The 20258-nt window shown below is 34.7% G+C and overlaps 2 protein-coding genes across 7 annotated transcripts in view; one reads left to right on the top strand and one right to left on the bottom strand.

The window, feature by feature from the left end:
* LOC134267285 (C2 domain-containing protein 5-like) overlaps positions 1-20258 on the top strand; it is a 46660-nt gene that overhangs the window by 16577 nt on the left and 9825 nt on the right. For 2 of the 6 annotated variants that reach the window (XM_062749504.1, XM_062749503.1), the window contains exons 23-24: positions 4470-4586; positions 10587-10639. The exons of 1 other annotated variant lie outside the window; for it this stretch is intronic. In XM_062749504.1, the coding sequence (XP_062605488.1) occupies positions 4470-4586; positions 10587-10639 (170 nt within the window). Of the gene's footprint in view, positions 1-4469; positions 4587-6327; positions 6381-6601; positions 6728-6897; positions 7045-7367; positions 7695-10586; positions 10640-11111; positions 11259-11604; positions 11741-20258 lie in introns of those variants that run through there. 3 more of the 6 variants (XM_062749502.1, XM_062749506.1, XM_062749507.1) reach the window with 3 other exon arrangements.
* Positions 4-19768, bottom strand: LOC134267288 (uncharacterized). Its single transcript, XM_062749509.1, is given in 3 exon segments — positions 4-1453; positions 17195-18835; positions 19637-19768. Coding segments are annotated over 2 exon segments (2946 nt in total). The 5' UTR covers positions 18812-18835; positions 19637-19768; the 3' UTR covers positions 4-124.

Raw genomic sequence — 20258 nt, forward strand, 5'->3', positions numbered from 1 at the left:
AACTTTTATATTGCAAGTGGAAGGACATTTTCAGTAACAAACCATGAAACAGACATCAAAGTATAATGTTACTTTCTTCTGTCTACAAGGTTTATAATCTCTTCATATGCACTTCCCTAATTATTCACATGTATTTGATTTTCTTCACTTTACCACTAACGTACTTAGCCTCAAAGAGATTGTCTCTGGTGTCCACACATAAACCGCATGGATGCCATAGATCACAGTTATTAATGTAACAGAGGAACTGTCCATCCTGATCTAGGATGTGGATACAGTGGTTACTAAAGTCTGATGTCAGGATCTGACTCTGACTGTCTGTTGTGATGCCCCAAGGTTGAAATGATCTCTTGGCAGTAGAGGGATGACCAGTGTATCTAAATCAGAGTTTTCCTGTCTGATTAACCACTACCACTGCACTGGCTATGTGGTCAGCCACACAGATATCCAGGTTCCTGTTCTCACTGATGTATTTAGTGTCATAAGATGAATACAGAGGTTTACCTTCACTATCAAACTGAATTGTTTGTTTCTCTGTGGAGCCAGAGTAACGGACAACTTTTGATTGTTCATCATCTTCACTGTTCATGATAACCAAGATGTCACCAGAGGAGGTACTACAGATATTGTAAGGTTTCCACCCCTTTAGTCTGATCACTTCCTGTATCTGTTTATTCTTCACTATGTTTACAGTTCTTGCATTAGGGACAGTATAAACTAGATCTCCACTCCTTGTCACTGCTATGTCATATGGTTCTTTCCCTGACTTGGTTTGGATTGACTTCAGTAGTTTGCCCTGGAGGTTGTAGAGTTTCATGATTTTGTCATTCCCACGTGTCCAGATTTCTTCATCACTCAGACAGGCAATACTCTGTAGTCTAATCTTAGTGTGTGTGGTATTGATGAGCTCTGGTTCATCAAGCAGTGGTTTGACTGGAGGACAGGATACAGCTTCTAGTGTCTTCATTGTGTAGCCATGTTCTTCTGTTGTAATGGATAATGCTGACAGAGAACCAAACATTTGATTGAGCTGTTCTCTGTTGATTTGATATGGAGAGAAACTTGGTAATAAAATCTTGACTTTAGGGGGTAATGTTTTGAATTTAGCATTCCAGGATTTGTATGCAGAGGTTAAGGAGACATCATTGGAGTCTAGTATTTTTTCCAGATCAAGTATGTACTGTTTTATTTCAGAAGTAATCTGTTTGATTTCTTTTTCCTGTTCATTTAGAGCAGCCAGGTGTTTAGTTTTCATCTCATCAATATCAGATTTCAGTTTGTTGACAATGATTTTAATTTCTCTGCGCCAGTCTTCTCCTTGTTTGGTGACAGCTGTTGTCAGTTTCTCATATTGTTTTTCTAGGTCTGTTTTTTCTCTCTGTTTCTCTGCTGAAATTTCTTCATATTTAGGGCAAACTGAATTGGACAATTCGTCCACAACTTTTTGTATGGCCTTCTGTTTGGTTTTCATTATCTCCAGTAAATTCAATAAAGTATGTCCTTTGTGTAAGTTGGATGTCAGACAGAGTGAACAAACAGGAAGATCACATTCCTTGCAGTGAAATTCACAAAGTTTTCCATCATGGGTGGGGCATTTTGGCGTAGTTCCCTTTTGTTTGTATGGCACCACTTTATGTTCTTTTGATAAATCAGAGAGATGCTCCCCTACACAGGCCTTACAGATTTTGACATGACATAAGTCACAGCACATTGGAGGGACAGGAGTCTCACACAAGTCACAGCACAGGACATCCTGGGCACTGAACCGAGGGTCCATTGTGGAAGCTAAGAAAGCCTCTCCCTAAAAAAGATCAGTTTACAAGGAATTTAAGTACATGTATGGGGCTGGGAAAAACAGCAAATGAAAAAATATATCATGAATGTGGAACCAGTATTATCAATTTCATTGGTCATTTTTACCAATGAAATTGAACAGGACAAGACAGTGAGAAACCAGGGTAGATTATATGTATATGTGTTCCCTATTTGTCAGCATGTCTGTCTGTCTGTGTCATTTGGTTTTCTTCTAAATGCTAAATGTGTGCAGGCAGTAAGTGTGCTATATTTCTGGAATGATGGATAGTTAACAAGCTAATTCAGAGAATTTGTGTCCCCCGCTTAGTGAAAAAAGTAAACCATGCGCAGTTTGGGTAGGGGGGGGGGGAGGGGGTTGGTTGGATCCCCATGACTGAATTTGTAAAATTTTTAAATGACTGTATACATGTATACTGAAGCAAATAAAATATGCCAATATGGATATAAAGATTTGATGGCTTATTCTTTATTATGTATATAGAAGATTCTTTTTATATGGAATATTTTTCACATTGTAATGATGATTTTATGAGTTTGTACAAGCCAGAGCTCATAAATTTTTCATTTCACATGCTTAATACTATCATTTAGTTAAAAAAAAAAGTACTTCGGAAGAAAAGGAAATGGATCGTCTGGGATTCGAACCCGGGCCTCTCACATGTGAAGTGAGAGACATACCACTACACCACTGAACCGCTTTAACCTTGCGGAAATTATATGCAAAGATGAAGTCAAATACATGTATATATTCACGTTCGATATTGTCAAAATTTTACACAATGCATGATGTATAATTTAACCTTTATTAAACAGTTCTAATTGATGTAATAAGAATATAAAGTCCTGAGAACTTGTTTTGGAAACGAAAGCGTTACAGACAGAAAGACGGACAAGTGGGGGACAAAAATACTTGAAGGTATGAACATGAAAGGGCAGGATCATCATTAGGAACTTATTTAATGTTTATATAACTTCATATATAACTAAATACTTAATTGTAGATAAAATATTATCTTAAATTCAACCTGTTCATGGGGAAAAAAATAAACAGACAGATAATATATAAAACAAAACCCAAACCTGAAAAGAGTTATCATATGCCTCCAAGAAAATAGAATCTCAGAGAAAATAGTTCATATGTAATAACAGTCGTGCATTTCTTAATATTTATATTCGCTGTGTTTTTCTACTAAGCCAACTGTGAAATTGATTTAAAAACCATTTTCATGTATACTCACGGGTAGAAATATACACGGAGAAACGTGCGCTAACGTGACGTCACGATGAGGCTACAGGGACGTTGGAAAAATGTGACGAAATAGGGTGCGAAAAATTCAAATATTGAGTATATTTTTGATGCTTTAAGACATGTAAAATGTAAATGTAAGGAATGTTTTTAAGTTTAGTGTGAATTATTGGTGTGTGAATCACACAGACTTGCACGTAGGAATATTTTTCATGAAGTGCTAGCGCGCTTCATGAAATATGCCTTTGTGACAAGTCTGTGTGATTCCCACACCAATAACTCACACAAAAATTAAAAACATTTCTTATTACTTGTTTGCTTCTTATGTGTTACCATGTATACTTTGCCTATCTCCATATTGTCCTGGAGATAGAGCAGTTTCATTTACGCATTGTAAGTCGGTTGTCAGTCCCCATAATCCAATATATGTCTTTTGTATATAATAAACTTACTAACTGTTAACATTGTTTGAGTTTTATATAAAATAAAACTTTTTAAAAAGCATACCTAATTAAACAGGTAGTTTATCCAACATGGCTGTCATTTGTTTACCTTGGTGTTTCAATCTTCATGGTCTATTTATAATCAGTATCACAGGTAATGATTTAAATGTCTGAAGGTAAAGGCAATCATCTCTAAACATTGAAAATGTGCATTCGGTATATTTCAAAAGAATATCCATAAACGGTAAATATAAATTCTGAAAATTCTATTAAGAGGATAATTTTCGAATATTACTGATTAAAAAAAATCAATAATACAAGTGAGCTTACTTGATATCATGTATCGCATTTAGTTTTCAAGAGTTTAAAAAAAAATATTTATTATTAAGTTGACAAGGACTGTTCGAAGATGAAGTAATAATGATAATCAATACTTTACACTGTGATGAGATGAATATTCTTGTTAAAATGTGGCATAATGGACTGCTAATTAAGTTAAAGGCCATCTTTAAAAAAAAAAAAAGGTTGCCCTCTCTTTTACTGTAAATGTATTACATTTGACATGTACGATATTTTTCAACAAGTTAGCGTAGATTTGATTTGGTGCTGTCTGAATTTGCTAATTAATTAATATACAAGACATTTAGCGATGGACTTGAATTAGCAAACGTAGCTTTTTGCCAAAATCGCTAAATAGAATACACTGCTAAATGTAATACCTTTACAGTAACTGACTAAAAATGGCCTGACTCAGAACTTTTTTAACCTCCAGGTACTGGCAGGAAGCAATTTATATTAATGCATTAGGGATAATAAATTATTAAAAATTCAGCATGTGTGTTGAAAATTTCTGGGAAACAAAATTTTGCACTTTACCTACCAACCTATATTTTTTCAGCATGAATTTGAAAGAGGGTAAACTGACATTATTATAAAGTTGGCCTGATCAGTGAATTTTTTTTCAGTGTCTGCAACAACCACAAGCAGCAGTGGTACCAGTGAGAGAGACGACATGATGTTTCAAATGGAGGAGTTCTCAACAGAGGGATCTATAGGGAACTTAATACAGGGGCACACAAAGGGTAAGATAATGATGGTGAAATTACAGGGGAACACAAAGGGTAAGATAATGATGGGGGACTTACAGAGGCACACAAAGGGTAAGTTTTTGTTCTGGATTTTACATTTCACATAAAAGGTATGTTAATGATGGAGAAATATAAAGGGACACACAAAGGGTGGGGTTAATGATAGGGTACTTACAGGGGTACACAAAGGGTAAGATAATGATAGGGAGCTTATAGGGGCACACATAGGGTAAGCTGTTGAAGGGGAACTTACAGGGACACACCCAGGGTAAGTTAATGATGATGGAACACAAAGTAATCTTAATGGTGAAATTACAGGACAGCACATAGGGAAAACTACCGGTAATTGTAAGGAACTTACAGGGCAAACAAAGGATAAGATAATGATACAGATATACAGGGTCACACAAAGGGTGATTTAATAGGTAGAAGTATACTCAACAAAAAAAGAATGCATATTGTTCTACTCATCAAAGAAATTTTGAAGAAGTATATTGAACAAGTTTGTCTTTTTTATCATTGGATACCTGTGACCCATTTAGCGTACAATATGGGCTTGTAAACCCCAATTGTTGAATTATTTCCCTTGATTAATGATGTTTATAAAAATAGAGTTTTATGTGATTTCTTGTAAATCGGGGGTCTATTTTCAATGAAATTTTGGATTTAGAGAAACAATAAACATTCCTATTAAATCCATATTTATGCTTTGATTGCAATGTTGATGCTGCATTGCTATGCCTAAACAAAGATGAACGAAAGGAGGCTCTAACAATGATACTAACCGGAGCTACGCAACAGGAAGTTGCAACTGCATTTGGTGTACATCAATCGGCTTTGCAGCACATCTCCACCAGCTAGGAACATGGATGACATACTAAAAACTGGCTGTCTGCGGGCTACCACACCCAGGCACGACCGTCAGATCCTCCTTCAGCACCTGCGAAATCGACTCAGAACTGATGTGCAAACTGCTGAAATCGGCATAAAGTGCACAAATTGTTTGCAAGAGACTGAGAGGAGCTGGTATTCGGGCACGACGCCCATACACTTGAATATTTCCACCAGCGCTGAGAGGTCGCAGAGGACAAATGGATTAGTTAAGGCGTATGCCTCTAGAATTTGGAGGCGACGCCAATGACGTGAACTTAACTTGTCAATTTGGAACATACAACATGTTTGATTTTTATCACAATACACTCTAAAATCACTTTAAAAATTAAGGTTTAAACTGAAAACTTAGAATATCATGTTTAATCTGAATACGTATTTCTTTTTTGTTGTGTGTATATATATATATATATATATATATATATATATATATATATATATATATATATATATAATGTCAGTTACGGGGACTCTGTATAAAACTGTGTTTCGGGGTCTCAGGTTCTGGGGCTTTTATATATATATCCAATATATATGTATATATATATATATATATATCAGTCAAAGGGTAATCTAATGATGGGATTTATACAGATATACAGGGGCACTAAAGGGTAAGCTAATAATGGGGAACAACCAGGGGCACACAAAGGGTAAGCTCATGAAGAAGAGCAGATAAAGGGTCTAAGCTAAGCTAATGCCAGAAATATATTGGGGGACAAACAGAAAAATCTTAGCAAGATTATAATGGAATTTTACAGAGGTACACAGATGGGTGATACTATTTATAAGGGAACTTTACATGGGAATACTGAGAGTAAGCTGATGTTGTTTTATATTGCAGTTTCCCTCACTAGACAGACGAAGGAAAACTCAGTTCGTAGATCTCTGGAACATGTGAGTAAACGATTTATGTTACAAGAACTCAGTAGCCAAGTAAAGTTTTCTTCACAAGAATAGTATATTCCATGTTAGCTAGATGACAAGTAAACTGGATAAGTTCAGTGTTGCTGCTTTGAATTTGATAATGTTGAGCATAAAGGAAGACTGCCGATGGTGAGGTTTTAAAAAAAGATCTTTGATGGTTAGTATGAATTAACTTCGTGATTTTTTTATAGACTGTTCAGAAACACAAGAACTGTGTGGAGCTTACACCACTCCCTAGTATACCAGGCCTCAAGATTGAACGTTACTTGGGCAACTATAACTTCTTCTTTATTAGAGAATCTACTTCATTACGAGAGGTAAGTCTGTTAATAACTTTATTCGTCCTTCAAAATTCTTATCTTATAATCAAAAAAGGTTCTGTATTTGATCTCACACACAAATGTATTGTTGGTCAGGATTTTCTTTAGAAGCCAGTTTTCTTAAGAATTCGATTGAATCTATAAAATTTCTACTTTCACTTTGTAAGATTGGGGGACAAGGAGGATTTATGCAGACATTTGTTGCCGAGGTGATGGCCAATGTGAGAGCTAATGTAGCCTCTCTTGGTGGGAATGGATTAGTGTCTTATCGAATGAACCAATGTGTTCTGATGTGTAATCCACACAAAAACCAGGTAGGGAAGTAGTTTTGAAGTTTGAACACATGGATATACTAGTATTTAAAGATATAAAAACAATCTCAAAATGCAATACATGTACATTTTTTCAAGAAAATCAATTTTCTCCCATTTAATAACAATTAGCAACTTCTCCAAGCACAGTCAAATCTCAATCTCTGAAACTTAATTGGGTTTTAAAAAGATTATATACTTAAGTTTCAGAAAACAGATGTTAAAATATTTTTAATGATTATTTTAATTCAGCAAGATATTTCCATAGTATTTACAATTTTGACATTTATTAGAGATGAAATTCAAATGAATTATCTATCTTACAGAGTCAGTGTTTGATCAATGTGAGTGGGGATGCTGTTGTTGTGTCATCAGAGGAATCATTCCCCATTATTGTCGAGCCTCTTCGAAAAAACAGCGACTCACCGATCACATGACAGTGCTAGAGCTGTTACTGACATTTTTACCGAACATTCCTTTGTTGGCCAGTATTACTCACTGCCCCTTGAGCAGAGTGGATTACACTATAGAATTTGTTTAAATTATGCATTGTATCGTCTTACTCATTTTAATCAGAGGGTGAACAATTATTTTCTTTTACAAAATAATGAACAAATTAAAGATACATGTACGTGTCTAATATTGATATTTCATTACTCGAGAGGAGACTGTTGTAACACAACAGTAAACTGTTTGATAGGTGTAATCATAAAACCTGTTTTGGTAGCATTTTAAGGCATTTGTGTATGTAATTATTACGCACACCAACACTGCATAATAAAAGGATCTAAAAACTTCTGTTTGATTTTTTTTTTACTGTGTACTGTAAAATCACATATTTTCGTGGGATCAAATTTTCGTGGTTGACGGAAAAAATGCTGGTTCGTGAGGATTTTATTTCGTTTATAAAGACCCTTTTAGTAGTTGTGCATATGAAAATTTTTTTTCGTGGCAGACATGAATTCCACGAAAACAACGAAAATTAAACCCCCACGAAAATTAGTGATTTCACAGTAATACAGGAGTGAAGAGACAAGTATATGCATCTTTATTTGATATCACAGTAATTTATTTCACTACATCATTTGTATGGTATTTAAATATTGAGGAATCCATCATCTCAAGCCATGGTATGGAGTATGCCTGTAGTGCTCTCCTACCCGTGGCTGCTTGATCAATTAAAGCCTTGTGAAGATCACGACTTAAATGCGACATGTTAGAAAGCTACTAAAATAATTGTGTATATTCCCATTAAATTTAAATACAAACAACAAATATTACTTAAACTGAAATTGGATTATGAACGATTGCATCAAAAGGTATTTTCGGACAATGCTTTACTCACAATTTGGTCAGTATTTTAAAAGGAAATATTCACATCTCATGCATTAACCGCGGTTAATATAGGGGAGGCTCGTTCATTTAGTCCATGGTTTGCAACAATATAAGGAACCTGACGTCATGTATTCCTCGATATCCAGGATTTCTGACAGCTAGTAGCACAGCAGTCTTTTTACATCTCCAATCAATCAATTCATAGTGATCTAACTGATTATTCCTCCTTTTAAATAAACGAATAGGAATGACGTCACAACAAATTCTAGGTTACATCAGGCACAAAGCATTCCAAGCTGGTAAAAGGAAAATTATTCCACAGATTTTCAATGATTTAAGAAACTTACAAGAGGTTAAGCAGATGACCGTCTACCTGTATGTGTAGCTAGGGAAATCCCCTAATTTAATGCGATTTATGCCATCACTTTTGCATACCACGTAATTCTACAAGTTGTACACAACGTGTAGATTCACAAGTACACGTAGGTGAAAACTTGTAGCTGTAGCTTCTTTAACTCAAACTACGGAATAAGAAGGATATGGAGATAACGAACAGTTTTCAATCTCAAAGTCCATAAAACAATAAAAATAAGAGCAGAGCAAACACGGACCCCCGAAACATCAGAGGTGGGATCAGGTGCCTTGGAGGAGTGAGCATCCCCTGCCGACCGTTCACACCCGCCGTGTGCTCTTTGTCATGATCAGGAAATAATGGAAAAATCCCTTGTCAATTTAGTGTATTAAAAAAAATGGACTAACAATTGTATGAAAAACGTCAGTCAGCATTTTTTCAGTCGGTATTAGTATGACGTTGAGAGTTTATTACGAACATCCTATGTATCTTTTTTATTTCAAATCATAGATTTATTTGATACAGATGGATTGTAAAGTGACATGTTGAGATGACGTTTTGCAGGTACCAGCACATGTTCAATTTGTTAAACAGAACACGACATTAGTTCCGCGTACGTGTAAAATTACTTCTAGGTTTACACGTACAAATAGACGTACACGGTAAAAAGCTTACCCTCTCTAATGATGGGGAGCTAACAGGTGCACACAGAGGGTAAGTCAATGATGGAAAACTTACAGGGGCACACCAAAGCAGTTGCAATTTATAGCTCACCTGAGCCGAAGGCTCAAGTGAGCTTTTCTAATCAAAATTTGTTCTTTGTCTGTTGTTGTTGTCGTTGTTGTCGTCATCGTTAACATTTTTCATTGTCGACTTCTTCTCAAGAACCACTGGGCCAATTTCAACCAAACTAGGCACAAAGTATCTTAAGTCAAGGGGATTCAAGTTTGTTCAAATGAAGGCCCACACCCTTATTTAAGGGGAGATAATTGCGAAATTGTGAAAATTTTATGGTATAATTTTAAAATCTTCTTCTCGAGAACTACTTTGCCAGGAAAGATGAAACTTATAGTGAAGTATTCTCAGGTAGTGTATATTCAAGTTTGTTCAAATCATGACCCCCACGGGTAGGGTGGGACCACAATGGCCAATCAAAGTTTTACATAGAAATATTTAGGACAATTTTTTAAAAATATTCTTCACAAGAATAGCAGAGGCATAAATAGTCATATTTATATGGGAGCATCCTCAGGTAGTGGAGATTCAAGTTTGTTCAAATCACGACCCCTGGGGGTATGGCAGGGCCACAATGGCCGAACCGAGTTTTACATAAAAACATATGGGAAATTCTTTAAAAAATCTTCTTCACAAGAATAGAAAGGGCAAGAATGATCATATTTATATGGAAGCATTCTCAGGTAGTGTAGATTCAGATTTATTCAAATCATGACCCATCAAAGTTTTACATAGAAATACATAGGAAAATTTTCCTCTTAAGAATAGCAAAGGCGTGCATGATCATATTTATATGGAAGCATTCTCAAGTAGTGTAAATTCAATTTTGTTCAAGTAATGACCCCTGGGGGTAGGGCGGGACCACAGTGTAAGTTCAAATGTAAAGGTCAATAAAGCCAGAGAAATATGCAAGCATCCTTAGTTAGTGAAGATTCAAGTTTGTTCAAATCATACCCTCTCCGTTTTATGGATAGTTTGGGACCACTATTGGGTTTAAACTTTTCAATGATAAACTGATTTCTGATTTTTCTAGCCATATTGCTCAGGTGGCCCATGGGTCTCTTGTTCTAAGGGAACTTACAGGGTCTCACAAAAAATGAGCTGATGATGTTTTATATTGTAGTTCCTCTCACTAGACAGACAAAGGAAAACTCAGTTCGTAGATCTCTGGAACACGTGCGTAAATGACTTATAGTTCTTGTTATAAGGATTCAAATTAGCAAATTGAAGTTTATCCTTACAAGTTTTGTGTTTTGCACAGTTAGCCTGATTGGATGAGAAGGTGTTGTGAGGTTTTTAAAAAGTCTTTTAATGGACATAAATTGGGTTATTGGGTTACATTTTATAGACGGTTCAGAAACACAATACATATGTATCTGTGTGGAGCTTACACCACTGCCTAGTATACCAGGCTTCAAGATAAAACAATATTTGGGCAACAACTTCTTCTTTATTAGAGAATCTACTTCATTACGAGAGGTAAGTCTGATAAAAACTTGATGATGATTCCTTCAAAGCTCTCATAATTAGAAAAGGTTATGTACTTGATCTCACTCACTAATGTATTGTTGGTCAGGATTTTCTTTACAAATCAATTATCTTCAGAGTTTATTTAGATCTTTATAATTTTCTACTTTCACTTGTTAAGATTGGAGGGCAAGGAGGATGTATGCAGACATTTGTTGCGGAGATGATGGCCAAAGTGAGAGCCAATGTAGCCTCTCTTGGAGGGAATGGATTAGTGTCTGATTGAATGAACCAATGTGTTCTGATGTGTAACCCACACAAAAACCAGGTACACAATACATGGGTTTACTAGTATAGATAGATGAAAACCTACATAGACCTTCTGGTGAAAATCAGTTTAACACAATGCAATACATTTTTTCAAGAAAATTAAATTTTCACTATTCCTTATATAAGAATTCTCAACTTCTTTAAGCTCAGTCTAACATTATTCACTAAAACTAAATGGGGCTTTAAAAGGACTATCTATTTAAGATTTCAGAATTTAGAGGTTTAATACTCATTTTAAAAGATGATAGCCTCATTTCACTTCGATACATGCATGGCATTTATTTTTTTTTTTTTTTTAGATATTTGAGATACAAAAGTTCAACTGAGTTTTTTTTATCTTCCAGAGTCAGTGTTTGATCAATGTGTGTGGGGATGCTGTGGTTGTGTCGTCAGAGGAATCGTTCCCCATTATTGTCGAGCCTCTCTGTAAAAATAGTAAATCACCGATCACATGACAAAGCTAGAGCCGTTACTGATATTCTTACCACATCTTTTTGCCCCTTGAGCAGAGTGGATTACACTATAGATTTTTTTGTTAAATTATGCATTTTATTTCCATATTCATTTTAATCAGAGGGTGAACAATTATTTTCTTTTACTCAATAATGATCACATTTTAGATACATGTACTTGTACAGAATTTTGTATTTCATTATTATAGAGGAGACTTATGAGACACAACAGTAAAATATTTGGTAGGTTTAATTATAAAGACTCTTTCGGGGACATTTTAAGGCATTAGTGTATGTAATCGTTAGGCACACCAACACTGCATAACAAAAGAATTTAAAAACTGCTATTTTTCTAACTGATTGATTCAAGAGTTGAGAGACATATCAAAGCATTTGTTCAGATTTATTTCAAAAGTCTCTGTACACATTTTTATGAGTCCACCCATTGCTTTGAAATAAATATGATTTTTTTTACATTCTTCCTCTCGAGAACCGCTAGGTCAGAATAGCTGAAACATATGTGGAAGTATCTTGATGTAGTGTAGATTTTAAATTATTAAAATCATGACCCGAAGGTGAAGGATGGAACCACAGTAGGGAATGGGAATCAGTTTTACACAGAAATATGATGGGGAAATCCTAAAATACATTATTCTCCAGAACCTCTTCACCAGAAAAGCTGAAGCTTATATGGAATGATATAATAGTTTTCCATTTTAAATATTAGTATAAATATATATAGAAAAAAGTTCTGTGGAACAAATGAGCCAAAAAAGCTTAATCTTTTATCATGGAAGCACTCTTATGTATTGTAGATTCTAATTTTTTCAAATCATGACCACTGGCTGTGCGAGGCCACAATAGGGAAACAAAGTCATTGAAATTGAAATATATTTGAAAATCTTCAGAAATCTTCATTTAAAGATCAATGAATCAGACAAAATGAAACTTAAATGAGGTAGGATGGGGGCAAAATATGTATTACAAAGGGGAATCTTATGAAGAACAGAGGAGCGTTGTGGCAGTGGGTTTCTAATTTTAAAAAACCTGAATCTTATGGTCAGGTATTCTGGTTCTCTTTCTACATTATCTTTGTGATGAAACACATGGAGATATTCAAGATCAGAAGTCCTTAAAACAGTACAAAACACGGAACTCCAATATATCGGAGGTGGAATCAGGTGCCACTGAGGAGTGAGCATCCCCTGCCGACCGTTCACACACGCCGTGTGCTCTTTGTCATGATCGGGAAATAATGGAAAATTCGTCGTTATTGTGTGTATAAATAATGGACTAACAACAAATATGAAAAACGCCAGTCAGCATTTGACTCGATGATAAATTGTATTTGCTGACAAGGTCATTGTATCGACAACAGAATTTAAGAAATTGTGACATTAAATGAGAGTGCTGAAATCCTTGTTTCATCAAGGTGTTTGAAGATCATGTTCAAGATTGCGTGTCGAATCGACTGATATATATTAACTCCCTATGCAGGTGATGAAGGTATATTGCTGCATAAGTAAGGGAACTTGACGATAGAAAAGTTCATGTCATAACGTTTATCATAGAGCTTTGTTGTTTGATTACCATTGACGTCTTTTTCAAGTACAAAATATCCAAATATGAAACAGATGTGTTAGACTCTGTGGTATCTTTTATCTCAAGCTATCTTCCAAAAATAATACATACTAGTATACAGAACAGCAATTCATATCTGATGTCAAGATCTGACTAATTATCTCTTGTGGTCTTCAGATTAAATGTACATATCATAAGAACAAGTGATGCAGCCTGTTTTTATTCATGTGTGAATCTTAATTATTTAGTTTACACTCACTGGTGTATGCTGTTCTTTAGGGAATGTTTCAGATTTTGCATTTGAACTTCAAACCTAGAGTAAAGAAAATCTACTCAAACCAGGTACATATTCCTGTATACAAGTATGTACAAATACAAATTTTATTTGCAAGTGGAGGGAAATTTTATGCCCTGTACACATGACGTGTATAATTCGCAGTAAATTAATGCTAAGTAAACTAATGCGAATCAAAATAATGCGAATTAAATTGCGTTCACACGACAGATAATGTGAAGAAAACTAATTGAAATTCTATACTTCTAGGCCAGGCGTCAGTAAGGCTAATTCGCAGTAACTTTACGTTTTACTCGAATTAAAATCTTCGTGTGAACAGGGCATAAGTAACAAACTATATGAATCAAAGATCAAGATGTATGCACGCCGATTGGTTCAAAAGTATTTTCTGCACAACGATCAAGATTTTATACACGAGCTAGATGAAAAAATTACACGAGTTAAATAAAAATGCACGTATAGGTAAAAATTGCACATAGTTTGAAAGATTTTAACACAAACAAAATGAAAAATACATGAATCCGACATTTTTTGCACGATTTAGGGGTATAATATGTACAAACAAAAATCAACCAAAGTACTGAAAGTACTGGGAAGCGCTAAGCATATTGATTTGAAATTCATCCGAATTATTTTAATTTAAATTGTCCTGTTATATTGCATTTTAAGCGATATTTTGACAGTGCGATAGCGCTAGGTCGAGCACAGTTGTCAAAAAGTATGTGAGTCTTGAATATGTGAACCCCGCTGGGATATGAAATTCAACATTGTCTCATGCCTTTTTTCAAGCATGATACATTATCTTCGTATGTCAAAAGATCAATCAATTTCACTTACAGTACTGTACACGAAATTGCAAGAAAATATTTTTCGTGTAAAATTAATTTCTTTCCCCATCGCCTTGTAGGAATCTGTAAGAGGTCGTATTTGCGTATAAATTGCAATTTATTGGAAGGGAGATCGTAATCGAGCTTTCCGATGAAATTTAAACTCTAAATGTACACGTACTATACTTTTGCTGGAAAATGTATACATTGTATTTGAAAAAAAATGTAAACACTTAAATTGTCGCTAAAATTCCTCTCATTTACGTGCAACACTGAAAGATAAAATCTTTTGGTGATCATATTTAATAACAAATTCATTCTGTGTTTACAAGTTTTTCAAATTGAAGATTGGCATCATGTTTGTAACAACGTCATATGACAAAACTCTATGTAAATGAAATAAACATCCGTAGAATTAACGCCCTTAATGTCAGATATATATATATATATATATACATTTTAGTATAAAATATTCTATTTATCTTTTGATGCTATCCTGTACTCTCTGATTTTCAAATATATGATTTATAGCGTACATGTATTTGCAGTAACATTTGTGTTGAATTATACAATTTGTGTCAATCATTAATAAATGATACGTTTTTGAGATAATTTTTTTTTACACTTTTCTTCTTTGGATTAAAAATACGTCATTAACCCCCAAAAGTACAGTCGTTTGGCCAGTTTCGGATTTTGGCCAGTTCCGAATAATTAGTAATTTAAGGACTGATAATTAATAAATTCAACGGCGTAAAAATAAATTGTTATCTATGGTAGAGAGGCTTATTTATGAGTGTTTAAATTATGGGAAGTTTTGATTTTTTGCGGTCAGTTTGGTTTCGTTATCGTACTTGAAACAGTCTACATACATTTACAATGCAACAAATCTGAATCACCGCGACGCGTAAGTCTGCAGAAAAACCTCTGTAGATACATATATACATTTTTCACATAAAACAACGTTCCAGGTATCAAAAGTAAGTTTGATATGTACTCTAACATATACTAAAAACTTGTCAAAAATAAATATTTAGAACACTGGAAGATATCGAAATATTTTCGTGCTCTTATTTTACCAGTTCCGAATACCCATTTTAAACACTATTATAAATTCACTCTTCGTTGTTTTCTTCATTGTAAACGTGACTTATTATACCCGCGCTTGAAAAACAGGAAGAAGGGGTATATAGTCATGGGATGTTTGTCCATCCATCCGTCTGTATACACATCCGGCTGTCTGTACGTCCGTCAGATACGCTCTGGGGTATCTATTTCTTATCCGCAACTCCTCTTCTGACACTGAATGAAGTTTAATGAGGTTTCACAGAATTTAACGAGTCCTTTACAGAATTTTTGTTTAACAGTGACAAAGTGCACCTATTTTATTTTTGGATCTGGCAAATAATCTGGGCTCCCTGAGAAAAACATAGATACTGCCATTCTTTGTAATATTGAAAGGTATACTATTATCCATCTCTTATCCAGAATTCCTCCTATACCACTGAGTACGATTTAATGATACTTTCAACGATTCTTTATTACTTTGTGACGTTTTATTTTACTTTTTGATCAGACACTTATTTCGGGTCTCCCAGAGCAAAACATGGATTTTGTCATAAATAACCATAAAGGAGGTGTGGGGTATCATTAAAATGAACTCAGTGCCCACAGTACCTCTAGTTTCTCTGCAACCTTTGGAATTACAAATGATTTATTGGTAAGCAATTAATTTAACTTTTCTTGGGCATGCCAGTGGATAACGTCTGGGGAGTATATTTTTTAATTTAGGGTTGAATTGAATAAGAATCTCTAGGGTATCCGGAACTCGTCGGCTTATTCGTAACTGGTAAAATGGACACCTATGGTAACTTGCGAAATAAATTTTTTTGAGGGAAGGCTGAACTTTTATGAAACAATATTTAATTCCACAAGTCATCGAACTACCTTGATAAAACAATTGGATTTTGAATAATGCCTAGTCTATTTAAAGCACCGCCGAATCGGTTTCTTATTCGGAACTGGTCAAATAACTTTATTTTTGACTATTCAGTATTGTTGAAATAATTTAAAATGCTTCAATATTTTTTTACGGACGCTTGATGCACCCCCCTTTTAACGTTATCTATATTTCAATCGGGGATGTTAATCTATATGCATATTGTGTGCCTGTCAATTTTTACATGTATATAACACGTTAGGCATATTCTTGAGAGTCTAGCGTAATTCTGAAAGACTGAATCTTTTTAAAAAGATTAATATTATGTTTACACATTACTCATCCTCTTGTTTTATAACGTTTCAAGCGTCCAAGCCACACTGATCTGTTCTCTAATGAATATTAATGAAATGTGCGCAATGAGGATGCGTCGTTATATTATGTCGATGTTGTATTATCACTTGTGCAGTTTTCGTTTTTACGTTTGTGTAATGTTCTCGTTATATCGTGTAAATATTTTGCTGGTTGTGTAGTTTTTGTATAGTTTGTGTAAATTTCAATAACTTTGTGTGTATTTTCCGCACTTTGTGTACGTTTTGACTCACTCATGTAATTTTTGTTTAAGGTCGTGCAGAAAATACTTTTGAACCAATCGGCGTGCCATAAAGATGGTGTTATCTTCCTCCGTCTACTGCGGTTGAAAGTAGGAAGATATTCTGAAATGAATTAGACATCAAAGTATCATGTTACTGTCTACAAGATTTATATTCCCATCATATGCACTTCCATAATTGTTTACATGTATTTGATTTTCTTCACTTTACTACCGCTAAATTGAGCAACAAAGAGATTGTCTTTGGTGTCTACACATAAACCCCATGGACAACGTAGATCACAGTTATCAATGAAATAGAGGAACTGTCCGTCCTGATTTAGGATGTGGATACCGTTGTTGCTTAAGTCTGATGTCAGGATCTGACTCTGGCTGTCTGTTGTGATGCCCCAAGGTTGAAAAAATCCCTTGGCAGTACAGGGATGACCAGTGTATCTATATCGGAGTTTTCCTGCCTGATTAACCACCACTACTGCTTTGGCTGCCCAGTCAGCTACACAGATATCCAGGTTCCTGTTCTCACTGATGTATTTAATGTTGTCTTCAGATGAATACAAAGGTTCACCTTTACTATCAAACTGAATGGTTTGTTTCTGTGTGAAACCAGAGTAACGGACAACTTTTGATTGTTTATCATTATCACTGTACATGGTAACCAGGAGGTCACCAGAGCAGGTATTACAGATGTTGCAAGGTTTCCACCCCTGTAGTCTGATCACTTCCTGTATCTGGTCATTCTTCACTATGTTTACAGTTCTTGTGTCATTCATAAAGTCAGTAAAGACTAGATCTCCACTTCTTGTCACTGCTATATCCCATGGTTCTTTCCCTGACTTGGTTTCGATTGACTTCAGTAGTTTGCCTCGGAGGTTGTAGAATTTCATAATTTTGTTTTCTCCACTCGTCCAGATTTCTTCATTACTGAGACAGGTAACACTTTTTAAACCTTTGTACCCAGTGTCTATGGAGATCATGGTCTCTGGTTTATCAAGCAGTGGTTTGACTAAAGGACAGGATACAACTTCTAGTGTCTCCAATGTGTAGCCATGTCCTTCCGTTGTTATGGATAATGCTGACAGAGAACCAAACATCTGATAAAGTTGATCTGTTTTGATTGGAAGAGGAGAGAAACTTGGTAATGAAACTTTGACTTTAAGAGGCAATGTTTTGAATTCTGCATTCCTGGATTTGTATGAATAGGTCAGGGAGGCATCATTTGTGTCCAGTATTTTTTTCAGATCAAGTATGCACTGTTTTACTTCAGAAATGATTTGTTTGATTTCATTTTCCTGTTTATCTAGAATAGTCGAGTGCTTAATTTTCATCACATCAATTTCAGATTTCTGTTTGTTGACAATGATGTCAATTTCTCTGTGCCAGTCTTCTCCTTGTTTGGTGACGGCTGTTGTCAGTTTCTTGTATTGCTTTCCTAGGTTTGTTTTTTCTCTCTGTATATCTGCTACAATTTCTTCATGCTTTGGGCAAAGTGAATTAGCCAATTCATCAACATCTTTTTGTATAGCCTTCTGTTTTGTTTTCATTATCTCCAGTGAATTCAATAAAGTATGTCCTTTGTGGAAATTAGATGTCAGACAGACTGAACAAACAGGAAGGTGACATTCCTTACAGTGAAATTCACAGAGTTTTCCGACATGAGTTGGACATTTTGGCGTAGTTCCTTTCTGTTTGAATGGCACCACTTTATGTTCTTTAGATAAATCAGAGAGATGCTCCCCTACACATGCCTTACAGAGTTTGACATGACATAAGTCACAGTACATTGGAGGAACAGGAGTCTCACACAGGTCACAGCGCAGGACATCCTGGGCACTAAGCCGAGGGTCCATTGGAAAAGCTCAGAAAGCCTCTACCTAGAAAAGATCAATTTCCTTGTTCAAATTTAAGAAATTAAGTGTAATGATGGAAAAAAAAGCAGCAAAAGAAAAAATACATTTTGTATGCAGAACCAGTATTATCAATTTCATTGGCCATTCTTACCATTGGAATTGGACAGGACAGTGTGAAACCAGAGTAGATTTTATGTATATGTGTTCCGTATTTGTCAGCATGTCTGTCTGTTTGTGTCATTTGGTTTTGTTCATGGCTTCTAAATGCGTGCAGGTAATAAGTTTGCGTTATATTTAGAATAATAGAGAGTTTAAAATACTACAATTAAGTATTTAGGATAAAATTATAACATTCAATAAGTTCCTAATAATGACCCTCCCCTTTCATTTTCATGCTTTCAATGAAAGCATGAAAATGAAAGGGGAGGGTCATTATTAGGAACTTATTGAATGTTATAATTTTATCCTAAATACTTAATTGTAGATTAAACATGTATTTTAAATTCATTACAACATGTTCATGGAAAAAAGGAAATTACCAAACAAAACCCAAACCTGAAAAGATAGTTACCATATACATCCAAGAAAGTAGAATCCAGAGAAAATGTATAAAATAACAGTCGTGCATTTCTTATTACTTGTTTGCTTCTTATGTGTTACCATGTATACTTTGCCTATCTCCAATTCCTGGAGATCAGTTTCATTAATGCATTGTAAGTCAGTTGTCAGTCCCCATGATCCAATGTGTCTTTTCTATATAATAAACTTAATAACTGTTAATATTGTTTGAGTTTTATATAAAATAAAACTTTTTAAAAAGCATACCTAATTAAACAGGTAGTTTATCCAACATGGCTGTCATTTGTTTACCTATTGGTTTTTCAATCTTCCTGGTCTATTTATAACCAGTATCTTAGGTATTGATTTAAATGTCTGAAGGTAAAGGCCATCATTTCTAAACATTGAAAATATGCATTAGTTATATATTTTTTTAAAATCCATAAACGGTAAATAGAAATTCTGAGACTTCTATTAAGAGGATAATTTTCTAATATTACTGATTTTAAAAAAATCAATAATACAAGTGAGCTTACTTCACTTTATGTATCACATTTAATTTTCAAGGGTAAAAAAAATTATTTTTATTTTAAAAGTTAACAAGGACTGTTTGAAGATGAAGTAATAATGATAATCGATACTTTACACTGTGATGAGATGAATATTCTTGTTATAATGTGGCACAGTGGACTGCTAATCAAGTTAGAGGCCATCTTTTAAAAAAGGGTTGCCCTCTCTATCACTGTAAATGTATTACATTTGACGTGTATGATATTTGGCCGAAATTCAACTTTCAACAAGTTAGCGTAGATTTGATTTAGCCCTGTCTGATTTTGCTAGTTATAAAAGTTAAAAATATACAAGACATTTAGCGATGGACTTGAATTAG

This window comes from Saccostrea cucullata, unplaced genomic scaffold, assembly GCF_032062105.1.
Source record: "Saccostrea cucullata isolate Sc308-1 unplaced genomic scaffold, CSIRO_AGI_Scuc_v1 ctg742, whole genome shotgun sequence".
Lineage (NCBI taxonomy): Eukaryota > Metazoa > Mollusca > Bivalvia > Ostreida > Ostreidae > Saccostrea > Saccostrea cuccullata.